This window comes from Malassezia japonica, chromosome 1 (genome assembly GCF_029542785.1).
Source record: "Malassezia japonica chromosome 1, complete sequence".
Taxonomy (NCBI): Eukaryota; Fungi; Basidiomycota; class Malasseziomycetes; order Malasseziales; family Malasseziaceae; genus Malassezia; species Malassezia japonica.
In genome coordinates, this window is record NC_083370.1 from 221,875 (window position 1) to 237,266 (window position 15,392).

At 60.2% G+C, this 15,392-nt stretch overlaps 5 protein-coding genes across 5 annotated transcripts; 3 read left to right on the forward strand and 2 right to left on the reverse strand.

Moving 5' to 3' along the window:
- Positions 1 to 752: 752 nt before the first annotated feature.
- On the forward strand, positions 753 to 2,501 carry MJAP1_000132 (uncharacterized protein; the record flags this gene model as incomplete). The annotated part of the gene is made up of 1 exon (XM_060264104.1): positions 753 to 2,501. One exon carries the CDS (start codon positions 753 to 755, stop codon positions 2,499 to 2,501), a length of 1,749 nt encoding a protein of 582 aa, XP_060120087.1.
- Positions 2,502 to 2,801: 300 nt separating this feature from the next.
- BLM3 (Proteasome activator BLM10) lies at positions 2,802 to 8,599 on the forward strand (the record flags this gene model as incomplete). The annotated part of the gene is made up of 3 exons (XM_060264105.1): positions 2,802 to 3,205; positions 3,228 to 8,084; positions 8,107 to 8,599. The coding sequence occupies 3 exons, from the start codon at positions 2,802 to 2,804 to the stop codon at positions 8,597 to 8,599; spliced, it is 5,754 nt and encodes a 1,917-aa protein (XP_060120088.1).
- A 4-nt stretch (positions 8,600 to 8,603) lies between these two features.
- Positions 8,604 to 10,907, reverse strand: MJAP1_000134 (uncharacterized protein; the record flags this gene model as incomplete). Its single annotated transcript, XM_060264106.1, has 1 exon — positions 8,604 to 10,907. The coding sequence occupies one exon, from the start codon at positions 10,905 to 10,907 to the stop codon at positions 8,604 to 8,606; it is 2,304 nt and encodes a 767-aa protein (XP_060120089.1).
- A 72-nt stretch (positions 10,908 to 10,979) lies between these two features.
- On the forward strand, positions 10,980 to 12,641 carry GPI14 (GPI mannosyltransferase 1; the record flags this gene model as incomplete). The annotated part of the gene is made up of 1 exon (XM_060264107.1): positions 10,980 to 12,641. The coding sequence occupies one exon, from the start codon at positions 10,980 to 10,982 to the stop codon at positions 12,639 to 12,641; it is 1,662 nt and encodes a 553-aa protein (XP_060120090.1).
- Positions 12,642 to 12,762: 121 nt separating this feature from the next.
- MNR2 (CorA metal ion transporter) lies at positions 12,763 to 15,071 on the reverse strand (the record flags this gene model as incomplete). Its single annotated transcript, XM_060264108.1, has 2 exons — positions 12,763 to 12,767; positions 12,794 to 15,071. The coding sequence occupies 2 exons, from the start codon at positions 15,069 to 15,071 to the stop codon at positions 12,763 to 12,765; spliced, it is 2,283 nt and encodes a 760-aa protein (XP_060120091.1).
- Positions 15,072 to 15,392: the final 321 nt, after the last annotated feature.

A 15,392-nucleotide genomic window follows, 5' to 3' on the forward strand; every position in this document is an offset into this window, starting at 1 on the left:
CAAAGAGGCGGCGCAAGATCTTCAGCTGCGGAAATTAGACGCCGCCGCCCCATCCACCTCGTGTTAACCAACGGAACGGAATAGCGTCCGAAAATACATCTGCATGCGACGAGCGCCAAGCCACGGCGTTGGGGCGCCGTCCCAAACAATAGGCATCGGGTGCAATAAAACTAGCTTTGGATCATCTTTACTAAATTTACGGGCGCGAGAGAATTTTAGCCTCCGCCGATTGCTGCGGCAAGTCTACTATGACGTCAACCTGTGATCATATATCCTATTCATCGCTCTTCTTACGCCGGGAACCGAGTGGAGGCTGCGGCAGCCAAGATGACTTGCAGGACTCTCAAAAAAAAATCAAAAAACATAATCGGAAATCCCGGTTTTTCGGGACCGGCGTTTGCGGAGACAACTTTTGCCGTCCAATCAAATGAGTGGTTCGTGTCTTGGCCCTGCTTCTGCCAGAGCGCTGGCAGTTTCACGCGATTTAGGCCCTCGAACGTTGGGACGCTAGGCATGCATGATTGCCGCAGCACATCGCTGTTGTTTTGCATGAACATCCGCCCTCCGCATGCACCACCCAGTTGGCCCAATCCAGGGAGGAGAGGAGAGAAAAGAATGAAAATGCCCCATACAGTATATAAGTACAACACATCCGCATTACATCTTCTCCCGTTGCACCCGACTTGGTAGAATTGCTCTACAAGTTGAGGCTATCTTGAGTTGTTGCTTGGTGTAAACACATTTCCGCGACCATGTTTCAGCTCCCGCAATTCCCGGGTGCTGAGTATATCCGCGGCACCTCGCTGACGGTGCTCATTGCCTTTGTCTGTGGCTGTGGTTTCCTTCTCTTCGGTTATGACCAAGGTGTCATGTCGGCCCTCATTGAGGAGCCCATGATGGCTGGTACTATGCCTCAAATCGCCAAGTACGAACAGGTCGATCAAAAACAGTGGTACGCCGACGGTAGGATCTACCTGGACAGTGATCAGTTCGACTCCAACGTCCAGGGTGCCATTGTCAGCTGCTACGAGCTTGGTGCCCTGATCGGTTCGATTATTGTGCTCTGGAAGGGTGATCAGCTTGGTCGCCGCAGCTCGGTTGCCATTGGTTCGACGATTATGATCATTGGTACCATTATCATGGTTGCCCACGACCGTCTCCCTGCTTTCACTGTTGGCCGTGTTATTGCCGGTATTGGCAACGGTCTCGACACTGCTACGATTCCCATGCTTCAGTCTGAGCTTTCCAAGGCCAAGAACCGTGGTTTCCTCGTGTTTATTGAGGGTGCTCTGCTCGCTGGTGGTGTTATGATTTCGTACTGGATCGACTTCGGTTTCTACTTCTTCCGCTGGAACAGTGTGCAGTGGCGTTTCCCGATCGCGTTCCAAGCTGCTTTCGCCCTGGTTCTGCTTCTCGGTATCTTCTTCATTCCCGAGTCGCCCCGTTGGCTCGTCAAAAAGGGTATGGTCGACGAAGCCCGCCACGTTATTTCGCGCGTGCGTGACCGCCCTGAGGATGACTACGAGGTCAACGCCGAGCTCCAGCAGCTTGTGGATGCGATTCACAAGCAGGAGACTGCGATGGGTGCTTTCAAGATCAGCGAGATCTTCACGATGGGCCCTGAGCAGAACCTGTACCGTGTGCTGATTGGATGCACTGCCCAGATGTTCCAGCAGCTTACTGGTATTAACAACTTGACCTACTACGCCAACACGGTGTTCCAGATGGTTAACTCGGACGATATTCCAACCCGTCTGCTTGTCTGCGGTAGCGGTGTCATTTACTTCGTTGCCGCTGCTGTTGCCGTCTTTGTTATTGATGTTGCTGGTCGTCGTCCTCTGATGATCTGGTGTGCCTTTGCCATGGCGGTCTGCTTTGCTATTATGTCGGGTATGATTTACAAGGTCATGCAGGGCAATGACATGAAGTTGCCCAAGGAGCAATTCATCACCTACGGTAAGGTCGCCGAGGCGTTCATCTACTTGTACTTCATCCCTTGGTCGTTCGGCTGGCTCGGTATGACTTGGCTGTACCCGCCGGAGGTTACTCCTATCCGTATTCGTGCTCCGGCCGTTGCCCTGTCAACTTGCACGAACTGGATCTGGAACTTTACTGTCGTCATGATTTCGCCCCCTGCTTTCAAGAACCTCCGCAACCACACCTTCACCATGTTCGGTGCCTTCAACATGATGTTCATTCCGTTCGTGTACGCCTTCTTCCCCGAGACGAAGCAGCGTGGTCTGGAGGAGATGGACTTGTTCTTTGCCGACGCCCACCGTGATGGCTTCTGGAAGGCCTCGCGCTTCATGACCACCGCGACCTACCTGTCGCTCACCACGCCTCACCTCAGCGCTGAGGAGCTCGATGAGATCATCAACGAGCGTGATGACATCAATGGCGACGGTGGTGCCGCCAAGGAGGCTGGCGAGGGCGAAAACGGTGAGACCGGAGAGAACGGTGCTTCGCCGCCCTCGTACGACGCTCCCGCTGCGAAGGCCTAATCGGCTGCACTGATTCATATGCCCTGTCCGGTCCTAATGCCTTAACCTGGCGCTGCCGGTACAGTGGTCTGAATGCCCACGATGATTAGATCCAGCATTCTATGTACTACTATGTGATGGGGCAACATTTAGTGTTGCTCGCGTAACATTTAGCAAACTTGTTTTCTCTTAGCTTGTGTTTGGTAGCGTTGGTGAACCGTTATGGACTTTAGTAAGCGTGATTGGGATCGATGACGCGGCTGCTCCACTTGGATCTTCCCCCGCGACGCGTCAGTGTTTCCTCAGTTGACGTGTCGCACGATGGATGAGCTAGACTTTGTTGACCTCGAGGCCGTGGATGAGCTCGATGCCGAAGAGGAAGAGAATGGCGTCGTGCTCGAGTCCGGCGAGTCGACGCCCCATGGCAAGGACGTTGCGCACACCTATCCCAACAGTCTTCCCTATGCATGCGAGACGCAAGAAGAGTTTGACCGGCGTCTTGCAGCGACCATCGGAAAACTGCTCGACTGCATTGAACTGCACGACTTTGACGTGGGCCTTGTTCGCTGGAACCAGTACCTCCAATGCCTCTTGTCCCTGAAATACCCCGTAAAACGCGAATGGCGCGCCAAGCTCGCGCGCATGTACTACGAGCTGACCGTCATGTCGTCGCTTGATCCTCGTGTGACAGAGGTGGCGGGTAGCATGGCGATACGTCTCTTGCGGTACGTTGCTCTGCTCACACAGCCCCAAACGCGAGATTGATATTGCCGACCTCGAGCTGCCGTGGCGGCCATTGTACGACGCACTCGCCGGCCAAATCTTTCACAAGGGTCGTAAAGTGACCAACACCGGCGTGAGCAATGTACTGCTAGACCTGGCCGAGTATGCCCAGCGCTTTTTCCCTGCGCGTGAAGCGCATGCGATGCTCCAAACGGTCCTCCCCCAGATGGACGGCGGCGACCTGAACTCGGTGATTGCGACGCAGGCACTCCTTGTGCACTTTTTGCCTCTTGCTGAGCCACAGAGCTGGCTGCCGGCCATGTTTCGCCTGTGGGAGACATTCAAGTCGTCGCTCTTTGACGACCAAATGCTGGATCACCTCGCCCGCCTTGCCGAGCACCACTTGACCGAGCCTGGTGAGCTTGCGCCCGGAGACAAGCCGCGGCTCTGGCAAGAGACGGGTATCTTTACCGATGCGCAGTTTGCACTGATCATGTCGAAGTGCCTGCGATCCGCCGGCCTGCCGGTCGGTGCGAACAAGGCTGCTAATGCGACGCTCATGGCACAGTCGTCCACCGTCCGTACCGGTGCTGACGCACTCGCAACGAGCCAGACGCTGCGCATGAAAAAGCCGAGCGACCGTCTGCACTCGTTTGCCGTCCTGCTGGTCTACAGTATGGCGCCCGATGCGCCTGCACTTGGGCAAGCCGATGCCCCGCATTCAAGTGCCACGGCGCCGCTGCAAGTCGCGCCGCAGCAGACCTACCTCGCCGGATGCAAGGCGCTCGACCAACTCGCCAAGTTTGTGCAGGCGACCGAGAGTTACTTCCACCCCTCCAACTGGGGCGTATGGCAGGTGCAGCTGTCCAACTTCGTGCAGCATCTGACTTGGGAATTCGCACAGCGCTGCAAGGAAGAAGAGCGGAGTGACTGCAAGACCCCCCCCGCCTTCCGCCTCACGCCCGAGATCAAGCGCGAGTTTGTGCGCACGCTACGGACCGTGTGCTTGCTGAGCATGTTTTCCAAGGACCCGCTGACAATCCTGGCTGCGCAGACGAGCCTTAAGCGCATGTCGTACCTGCAGCCCGAGCTGATCATTCCCGCCGTGCTTCAGCGATCGTTCAACTCGCTCGAGGCGCTTGAGACGACGCACCGCACTGCATCGGTCATCTCGGCGCTAGCTGCGCTTTCTCAGCCGATGGTCTCGCGCCAGATCTACCCTGCTGGGGCCAAGAACCTTGCGCCGCTCTTGCATCTGTGCTTGCCTGGCATTGACATGAACGATCCCATGAAGACGATCAGCACATGCATGTTTGTCCTCTCGGCGACGCTGACCATCCGAGTCGACGACCTGAGTGGCGAAATGGGCGACGAGGCCATCGATGCGAATGAGCCGTGCGCCGTGGACGACGAGACCACTACGACACGGGGCGAAGAAGACTATGCCCTGCGCCTCGCCACGGCCGAACTCGATGGCTGGTGCACTGCGTTTATCCGCCGCGTGCTGCACCTCGTCGACAACCTGCCGGACGAGGGCAAGAGCGGACGTATTGGTGAAAAGAACGAGGAAATGGTTTTGAACACGATGATTGCGACGTGCGATGTATTCTGCAGCTCGCTGAGTCCTAGCCTCTTTGCACGTACTCTCGAAATTGTGCTGGAATACTGCCAGACGACCATCTCCGCGAGCGGCGTCAAGGTTGTCGGATCGTTGATCGGCTGCTTTGCGCGTGCAGACAGCGCGGCGGTCCTCAAGCGGGTCGTACCGATGTGTTGCGAACGCATTGCTCTTGAGCTCGCGCACGGCGCCTCGTCGACACGCACGACGTCTACGAGCCTGCCACTCGCGCAGGATACGGCGCTTCACTGGCACATTTCGATGCTGAATGGCGCGCTTATGTTTGCGGGTGAGAATTTGCTTGCGCACCGGGACGCGCTTCTCGAGACGTGTGCGCTCTTGTCGCGCTCATGCTTTGCCGAGCGTGGCTATATGCTCAGCGCCAAACTCATTCAGCGCCTCATCTTTTCGCTGGTTAGCATCTATCCGAAGGAGCAGCGGTTCGTCAACCCCGACGAGTGGAACTCGCCCGAGTTCCAGCGCAACTCGCATCGCGCATGGGGCAAGCTGTATACCTTCTCGCAGGTACACATTGACTGGCACACGCCGAGCGATGCAGAGATCGCGATGGCACTTGATGTATTGCGCACAGTCGTCCGCCCAGCACTTTCTGCACTCGAAAAGCTTCAAAGTGAAAGCGTGCGCGACAAGGCGTGGTACAATGACTTTTGCCGGCACCTCCTCCTGGTGCGCTTCTCGTACGCGGCATTTGCGGCGCTCGCGGAACCTGAAGCAGGTACGCCGACGGATCTGCAGCCGTTCCCGTCGGACCTTGGCGATGCGGCTGCGTCGTTCCTGCCGACACCGATTCCGTTGGCTTCGGGGTACCCTCTGGACCGTACCGACGCGCGCCACACCGATGTCGCCTCTTTCCAGGCAGCATTTGGCGACGTTTTGCTGCACGCGGCGCAGGACATGCACACGACTGGTGCAGAGGACCAAATCGATGCCGCCAAGCTTCTGGTGCGTTCGCTGCGCACGTTCCTCGTGCAGTCGGGCTACAACCCCGACGAGCTGCGCGGCCTCGCCAAGTCTGTCACGTTTTTCCGTACAATTGGACGGACATGGCCGAAGCAGCAGGCGTATCCCCGCACCCTCTGGCTACGCCGTGCATCGCTGTACCACCTGTCGCGCCTGCGCATTCGGAATGCATTTGCTTTGCGTACTCCTCGCACCGATGCCTTGACCAAGCAGCTGCTCGGTTTGTGCCTCTCAAACTATGTCGCGATCCGCAAGATGGCGCAGTCAACCTTTGCCAGCGTTTGCATCGCCTACGACGGCTCGCGTGCGCTGTGTTTGCCCAAGGTCCTCGAGACACTCCGGCCCGGCGTCGCTGATGACCAGGTGAAGGGTGCACTTTATGTGCTTGCGAACAAAGGCTATGCACGCACTGTCGTGCGCAATGCACGCTTCACGCGCTCGGTGCTCATGGCGCTCTTGCACATTGATCATGCGAAGCCGAGCATCCAAAAGCTCGTGCGTGGCGTGCTCAACGACGAGGTCGGCCGTCTAAACGAGCCGGCACTGCGTACAGCCCAATTCCCTACGCCGCCTCTTGCCGAGGCGGCTGCGGCTGTGGCGCCGTTTGCGACGGACCGCACCCCTTCTGCCGTCCTCGAAGCGGCACGGAACGCGCGTGCCGAGCGCGTGGCCCATACGGAGAAGGAGCACACGGCGTTTGTCGACGACGTACTGCAGTTTGCTCAAGCACCAACAACGCATTGGGCCTTTGCCATCTTTGCGTTGCGTGCGCTACGCCAGCTCCTACGCCACGATGTGTCGCTGCGTGCGGACCTCGCAGCATACTTTGCCACTGAGAGCGTGTCGGCGAACCCCATCATGCGCAAGCACGCACAGCAAGCGCTTGCGCGGCTTTTGTACCTCGTCAAGCTGCGCTCGCTTGCGGATGGTGAACACCTCTTTACTGAGCAGACGCAGCACCCTCTCAAGCAGCGCGAGCCTCTGAACACCGCGCCCGAGGCGGTACAAGCGCGGCTCGCTGCGTTTGCCGAGCCGCTTACACCATCCTCGCAGCTGCGCGACAAGGCCTTCCAAGGGTGGCTCGCGCGCGGTACGGAGGACGAGTACTACCTTGCGCCACCAGAAGACCGCGCGCCGGTCGCCTGGGAGGAAGGCTCGGTAGCGGCGCTGGCTGCAGTCCAGTCGTCGCTCACGCAAGCGTGGTGGGATACGTTTGTCGGGCACCTTGCGCAGGAGATGGACCGCGACTATCTTTCGGCAGAGACGACGACGTTTATCAAATCGCTCTTCCAGATGCTGGGCGTGTCGCTCCTCGATCCTGTACGGCCTGCCGTCGCCGGGCTGGTTGCCGAGCGCGACCGCCACAAGCACCGTGCAGCGGCTGAGCTGGTGAGCAGTGCGTTCCGTGGCGCCAAGCACTGGCCGCTGCGTGACCAGGACCGTCTGCGTACGTGGTGCGACGAGTGGATGCCTCGTGTCCTCGTCGAGTGCACGCCGGACAGCCAGCCGTCGTGGCAGATGTGTGTCGAGTATATTTTCAAGAATCGCGACCCGCGCCGTGCACGGAGTTTACTGCAGTTTATCACGCAGCATGCCGAGTCGAGTCTCGCGAGCGAGTCGCGCAGCCCACTTGAGCAGGCGCATGCACAGCAGCTGCTCGCGAGTGCGCTGCGCTCGTTGCAGCACAAGTTTACGGCATGGGGCGCTGCCGATGTGCGTGCGCGCTTCTTTGCGCAGTTCGGACACGATTACCAAGAAGTACGCAAGGCGATTGGCGAGGGCCTCGTCGAGCTCGAGTATGCACAGGCCCAGCCCTCGTTTGCGAGCGTCGATGCGTTCCTCGAGGCGAGCGCGAGCGAGTACGGCTCACTCCTCAGCCATCTGGACGGCCTCGGGGCGCGGTGTGAGCAGCTCTCGCAGAACCTGCAAGCGTGGCGCACAGAGCGTGTTCCCAGTGCTCAAGGCACTTCGCTGTACGACCGTGCGGCCATGACGGGTGCGTTTTGGATCTCGATGAGTCTGGACGATCACCGCCTCGGACCGATGGCCAGCGAGGTGATCCCATTGCTCCCCGACCTCTTTGCCATGTACCAGCTGCGCGATAATCCCGAACTGTCGGCGATTGCCAAGGCGGTGCTGATCAAGGTCGTCTCGCATCCTTTTTCCGCGGCACAGGCGCGCCCGCTCGTGCTGCAGCTCCTGTCGATCGTCGAGAATGCGACCGATTCGTGGCACGCGCGTCTCGACGCCCTGCCGCTCTTGCAAATTGTCTATTTCCAAAAGTACGTCGCGCTTCTAACTCAGCCTCTTTTATCTCGAAAACGACACGGTGGAAAAAGTGATCCAGCTCCTGCTTGACCTGCTTGCCGACAAGCACCTCGAAGTGCGCGAGATGGCGGCTACGACGCTGTCCGGCATTGTACGGTGCTCGCAGCGCTCGCTCGTGCATACGCTCCGTGTGCGTTTCGAAGGCGTGGTGCAGGCGACGCCGGTGCCAAAGCGCGGTACGCCGTCGTTCGAGACACACCTAGTCACGCTGCATGCGGCGCTTCTTGGCGCCACTGCCCTGGTCGCCGCGTTCCCGTACGACGTGCCGGACTGGATGCCGGAGCTGATTCTCGAGACGATTGCGCCGCATACCGACGACCCCGTGCCGATCTCGACGACGGTGCGCCACTGCGCCGCCGATTTCCGGCGCACGCATCAGGATACCTGGGCGGAAGACCAGTTCAAGTTTGGAGACCGCATCCAAGAAGTCAACGACTTTACGCTGGGCCGTAGTGACTATTTCGTGTAGAGCACTATGACGAGCATGATGGCAGATTGCCAGTGAGCACCGTGCCGACCGTGCACAGTCGCGCCTCCTCGGCCGCCTGCGCCTTGTCGACGCCGTCGCGCTCCGTCCCGTACGCCTCGAAGGGATGTAAGCACATGCGGCGCACGCGCTCAACAAACTGCGTGTCGTGCGCATCCTCGAGACGCTCTGCCGCCTCGTCTGTGACCCAGTTGCGCAAGACAAATGCGGGGTTCTTGGCCTTCATGGCAGCCACCAAAGCTTCGCCAGATTGGCCGGTAGCCTTGAGCCATTCGCCGTAGGTCGCGAGCCACTGGCGCGCAGCCGATACGTGTGCGTCGTCCACAGCACCCGGCGCGGCATGCGCGAGCCATGCGGCGGCAAACGCGTCCAGATCCTGCGCCACAGGGAAGTCGCACAGGAAGCGCAACGCACGCGTCATGTCGAGGCCGGCGAGTACCTCGAGCAGCGGGTCAATGAGCTGCGCCTTGTCGGCCTCGGCGCCCTTTGAAGCAACGCCCAGGCGCTCGAGCCACGCCGCGGACCACTCGGACAAGAGCGTCTGCTTGAGCTCGGCGCGGATGGGGTCCGCACACACCTCCATACCATGGTCCGCCCAGATTTGGATCTGCTTCTCGTCCGCATCCATCAGCTCACATGGGCGCGGCGCACGGTCCATCGACCGCTCAAAGCCGAGCACCGGCGCAAGCGCCTCGAGTAGCTTCTCCACCGCATACAGAATCATTGTCGGCTGCAGGCGGTACGAATACCGGCCGCTGTAGTCCGAGTGGTTGCAGATCTGCGCGTCGTCAAAGATGTCCATGAACCCGTACGGGCCGTAGTCGATCGTGTCGCCAAGCAGGGCGATGTTGTCGGTGTTTAGCACGCCGTGCATGAATCCATAGGCTTGCCACAGCGCACAGGTGCGCGCGTTACGAAGCGCCACCTCGCGCACCACACGCTCCGCCCACGGCGGGGCGTGGGTCGCAGGCGACATGTCCTCGACGCCACTCTTCACCACGTCGTCCATTCCAAGGAGTTCTTTCGCGACGTACTCGCCGAGGAGACGCACGCTTTCCCACTCGCCTTTCGAGCTGTGGATCTGAAAGTTGCCGATACGCAGCCACGACGGTGCGAGGCGCATTGCAATTGCGGCACTCGTCATCGTCTCGCGCGCCACAGGCAGATCCGGCAGGCTGGTCACCGCAAGCGAGCGGCTGGTCGGAATGCCGAGCGCGGCCATGTACTCGGACGCGAGGAACTCACGCAGCGAGCTCTTGAGCGTCGCGAGACCGTCGCCGAAGCGCGAGTAGGGCGTGCGGCCGGCGCCTTTCAGCTGGACCTCCCAGCGGCCGCCGTCGGGGTGCTGTGACTCGATGAGCGTCATGGCGCGGCCGTCGCCCAGCTGACCGGCCCACTCGCCGAACTGGTAGCCACCGTACCGCAGCGACCACGGTCCATACGGCCGGTCGGCTAGCGCCTGGCGCTGGTGCACCTCGGTCGAGATCCGGCGGCGGTGCTGCTGCTTGTCTTGAGGGTGCGACGCGTCTTTGCCGTCACGTTCGGCAAAGAAGCGGACACCTGCGCCGCCGTCTGCCTCGATCTGGTCGTGTGTAATGTGCAGCGGCACGGCGCGGCCGGCCGCCCAGTCAGAAAAGGCACGGCGCGCATCGGCGTCGTTGCCCGCCTCGCCGTACTGCGACGGGCGCCCACCGGCCGCATCGGCCATCGGCCCCGAGCTGTACGACGACGGCCCTGCGCGTCCCGACGTCGCAAGGAGCCATGTGTGCGCGTCACCGACCGCAAGGTGTGGCAAGCAGTGCTGGTGGCACTCCGGCGAGAAAGCGACGAGGCGCGCCGACGGATACGACGAGGCGCGTCTCTGCGGAGGCACAGGATCTGGGCTAGACTCGCCCGCTTTCGGCACCTGTACCTCGTACGTGCGCAGGGTGTCTTCGATCTGGTCCATGCGCCGTGTTGCATTCGCCTGTTCGCTCGCTGCACGCGACGCCTCGTCGAGCTCGGCCTCGGCGGCCTCTTCCGCCTCGATCTCGCGCTTCTGGTGCTCTCCGAGCGTCGCATCCTTGTCCTCCGGTGCCGGGAACTCGTATGGGAACGCCATCGGAAGTGGCGAGACGTAGGAAAAGTGGGCGCCTCCCTGCACGAACCGTGCGCGGCGCAGCAGGGAGGGATAGCCCTCGGGTGTTGCAGTCAGTGCGGTTGCACTCGGCGTCACCGGGTCCGCGAGCAGGTTGGCCGTGAGCTGCTGCGCGACCGGCACGCGCGGCAGCGACAACGGGCGGCACTTCATCGTCGGAGGTTGCCTGTGCGCATTCTGAATTTTGTGCGTCAATCCCAGGCGAGCTGCCCCAGCATTCTGACAATGAACGTGCGGGGCTGGCGATGGACGTACGTCGCCCTTGGCGTCCTGCTGCGGGTCGTCCTGCTTCTCTGGGGCACCTGGCAAGACAAGCATGCGGTTCTGCCTTATACCGACGTAGACTATGCGGTGTACAATGACGGCGCGCACGCGATGTGGGCTGAATGCGCGCTCGAGCAGACGGTCGAATCGCCGCTCTTTGAGGCCGAGTCGGATCTCTTTGACGAGCCATCGCTTGCGGCGCATGTGCGCTGTGCGCGCGGATACATCCCCGCCGTGTCTCGTTTTGTGCTGCAAAACGATCCGCTCCAGAGCAAGGAAAGCAGCTCGTTCCCGGAAAGCTCGCTGTTCTTGCGCGCATCGCGCGCCTCGTTCTGGATCTCGCGGCCGCTCTTTAAGGCGATCGCATCGCTCGGCGATCCATACTCGCGCGCTACGTATCGCTACACGCCCCTCCTTGCACTCATCCTTTCGCCGGCGCATGCGGTGGAATGGGCGCCGCCGATCTGGGGCAAGCTTCTCTTTGCACTCGGAGACATTGCCTGTGCGCTGCTCATGTGGGCGATCCTCGATACACGCGCGAGCCACCATGCGGCGCGCTCGCTGTCGCAGCCGTGGGCGACGCACCTGCCGGGTCTCTTGTGGCTTCTGAACCCGTTCCCGGCGCAGATTGCGACACGCGGCAGCGCCGACAGTCTCGTGCTCGTGCTTGTACTAGGCTTTATTGCGCTGCTGCTACGTGCGACGCCGGAGATGGAACTTGTGGGGTCGCATGCGATCCCGGGCGACGCCCCCGAGAAGCCGAGCGAGCGGACGCAGCACGACCCAGCCGACCTCCGTGTCGCAGACGAGGTCGCATGGTACGGCGCCGCGGCGCTCCTTGCGCTCGCCGTACACTTTAAGCTGTACCCCGTGATCTACGGCTCGAGCGTCCTGGCGCATCTCGCGACCTACCGGCGCCACGCTATCCGCATTCTCTGTGGCATCAAGAACCCCAGCGCATTTGACGTGAACATTCTCGGCATTGAGTTTGCTGCCATCGCCGGCATGATGTACGCGGTGCTCAACCTGGGCGTGTGGCTCTTTTGGGGCCAGCCATTTGTGCGCCACGCACTGCTTTACCACGTTACGCGTCAGGACCCGAAGCACAACTTTAGCGTGTACTTCCTGTCGACCTACCTGGCCGGGAGCTTTGATGCAAGCAGCGCGCCGCCTATCGTCCAGACGCTGTACTCGCTCGCGGCCTCGCCGTTGGCGAGCTTTGTGCCGCAGCTGTTGGCCTGTGCATACGTCGGCTTTACGCTCGGCGGCAAGGACCTTGTGCTGAGCTGCGCGGTGCAAACAGTGGTCTTTGTCGCATGGAATAAGGTGTACACCAGCCAGTACTTCCTTTGGTACCTCGTCTTTGTGCCGATCGTGGGCGTGACGCTGCACTTTGACAGCTACCTCAAGCCCGTCTTTCTCGCTGGCCTCTGGGCAGCAGCCCAAGGGATCTGGCTCTACTGGGCCTACCGCCTGGAGTTTATGGCGCAGGACACGTTTGTGCCGTTGTGGCTCAGCAGCATGCTGCTTCTCGCAACGCAAGTCTACCTCGTCCAGTCGTGCCTCACCGCATGGGAGTCTTGGCGTCAGCGGCAAGTCATGGCGCATGCGAAGTCACAGTAAGATTGAGTCTATTTAGCGGCGCTCCAAGTAGCGCACTGTAGTAATGTATCCCGAAACCGCGATCACTACCATGACCGCGCAAATACCACCGAACCATCGGAGGTTGTCTTGGCCTGGAAGATCATTCTGGCCGGGGACTTGAACGTTCATACCCCAGAGACCCGTGATGACGTTCATCGGGACAATGACTGTACCGAGCGCCGTCAGCTTGCTCAGCACGTCGTTGATCTGGTTGTTCGCATCAGTCATCTCGATACTGATCTGCGCGAGGTAGTTGCTGTGCGAACGCGACAGAATCATTTCGTAGTGGTTCAAGTTCTGGGTCATGGTGATCAAGTGGTCTTGGATATCGGACAGGTACAAGCCAATGTCCGACTTGGGCGCCACCGCCCAGTACTCGTTGCAGCGCTTCGCAAGACCCTTGACGACGTCCGCCTTGTTGCCCATAAGACGCAGCAGGCCCATGACCTTCTTACGGCAGGTACCGATACGCCGGAGCATATCGCTCTGCTCAGCCTCCTTCAGAATTAGCACAAGCTCATCGATGGAGTCGACCTCGAACTCGATGCCTTGGATCAGCGGGCCGAATGCATCGGTAATATCGTCGATCAGCGCGTACGAAATCCAGTCGGATGTCACATTAATGTAGTCCTTCAGCTGCTTGATACGCCGGCGCACATTCTGGGGGTGTGGCGTCTGGCGGAAGTGGAACGACAGCGTGCCTTCGCGGAAAACAATAATGTACATGTTCAACGGTTCCAGGTAGGTGGGGCTGTAAGGGTCCTGGTCGAACGACCGGAAACACACGAGGTAGTAGTTGCGGAAAAGTTCAATCTTCTCGCGCGTCTCTTCCATTAGGATATCCTCTGTCGTGAGAGGGTGAATGCCAAAGGTCCGGCTGATGACTTTCATTTCTTGGTCCGTGGGACAGAGAACATCCAGCCACCACGTCGTGGGGTCCGACTCCATCATGCGCGCCGGATCCGTAGGCACGCCTGGGGGAAGTGGGCCAGGCGGAGGAGGCACCTTGGGCGTCGTCGTGCCACCTTGACCACCTTGAGGCTTGTCCTCGTCGGGTACAATGCCTTGGAAGAGCTCTTCAAAGGACTGGTGCTTCGCGGGAAGCTCCGACAGGTAGCGCGCATGAATCGTTGTAGGGAGCGCATTCGAGTAAAAGGTATAGCGGTAAGGCTTGTCCGCCATAGCATGCGGCAGAGGCGTAGGGCGGCCGACATCCGGTTGCGAGTGAGCACGCGAGCGGTGGCGCGTCTCACCAGCCAGCTCCTTGTCGTTGTTCGTCATGCCGTGGTAGGTCTGCTGCGACGTACCCTTCAGCAGGGGGCGTGTCGGTTCATCAGTCGCATCGGCCATCTGCGAGAAACGCGACGAGGGCTCCATCGACGAGCCAAACGATTGGCCGCCCTCAAAGAGAGCGAGCTTGCGCTGGAATTTGTTACCGCTTTCGCTAGCACCATTCGTCGGACGACGCGGGCGACGGCTGTACAGGGTCGAGTCGCCATTGTCGACCGAAGCGGGCATTGCACTGCCACGGTAAGTCCCATGGTGACGTTTCGGCGCACTGCCGACATTAGGCGCCTCGGGCCACGATTGGACACCGCCCAGACTGTGGCGCTCTTCGTCGGCAAACGCTTCAAGCACCTCGAAATCGAATGTGTATGGATAACCAGGGCGCTGCCTCTCGGGCGTCACTTGCACGGGCTCTTCGGGGCCAGGGGCAATATCATCGACCTGGCTCGGAACAGGGAAGCAGACATCGTCTTCCAGGTTCGTCGCGCGGCTCGTGTCCGTGTGCGTGGACTGTCCCAGATCCGGCGAACTCTGCGCATCATCGTGGATCGGCGCCTGAGCATCCGACGGCGATCCGAGCGATGCAAGGTTGATCGGCGGAGCCGCCATATGCGCGCTCTGGTCTCCATGGGGGCGCGCACGCGGCGAGAGAGAAGATGGATCGCGCATCGAAGAGGCGCCTTGGCTTGCACGAAGCGCCAGCGGCGAATTGGGGTTCATCGACATGGAATGCGACTGGTTGCGGTGGTCGATAAAATGGCTCTGGCTGTCAACGCTTGCCGTCGATCCGTGATTGTTCTGCTGGTAGAACTGTTTCATGGCCGAGGCCACCGCGCCCGAGCGGATGGGAATTGACGACATGCCACCGTGCGACGGCGACGAAGGCTTCTGTTCATCGTCCTCCATCCAGCGCTGGGGGCTACCAACGTTGTGGCCACTACCGTGCGAGCCTCGTGCACGGCTTAGCTGACGCGCGGCATCCAGGTCTTGCTCACGCTGGTGCTCCTCTTCAAGGTGTGCACTTTGCCACTCATCCTGCGACGCGCCAATGGAAATCGCAGAGGTTTTGCGTGCAACTCCACTTGGCGTGCCGCGGAAGTTGTCTTGGGGCGACGACGACATCGATGCGGACAGAACGAGTCCCAGGACACAATACCGTCAGGAAGGGTGTCGGTCGCTGTCGATGCAAAAAAGCCGCGCGCAATCCCTGCGTGGAGCGCGCTTAATTCCCGCCAGGGTACCTGTACCCTATCATCACGTGAAGTACGTCACGTGTGTATAATCCGTGCCAAGACGACGGAAAATTACTGTTCGACTCAGCCTATTGGGCAGTATCGGTAGGCGACCGTCGCACGTCATAGGCTGTACCTGGGGGGTGCACTGGAATTATTCAGTGTTGCAAACGCAGCCACAACACACGCGCGCGTACGCGATCCCCTTCTG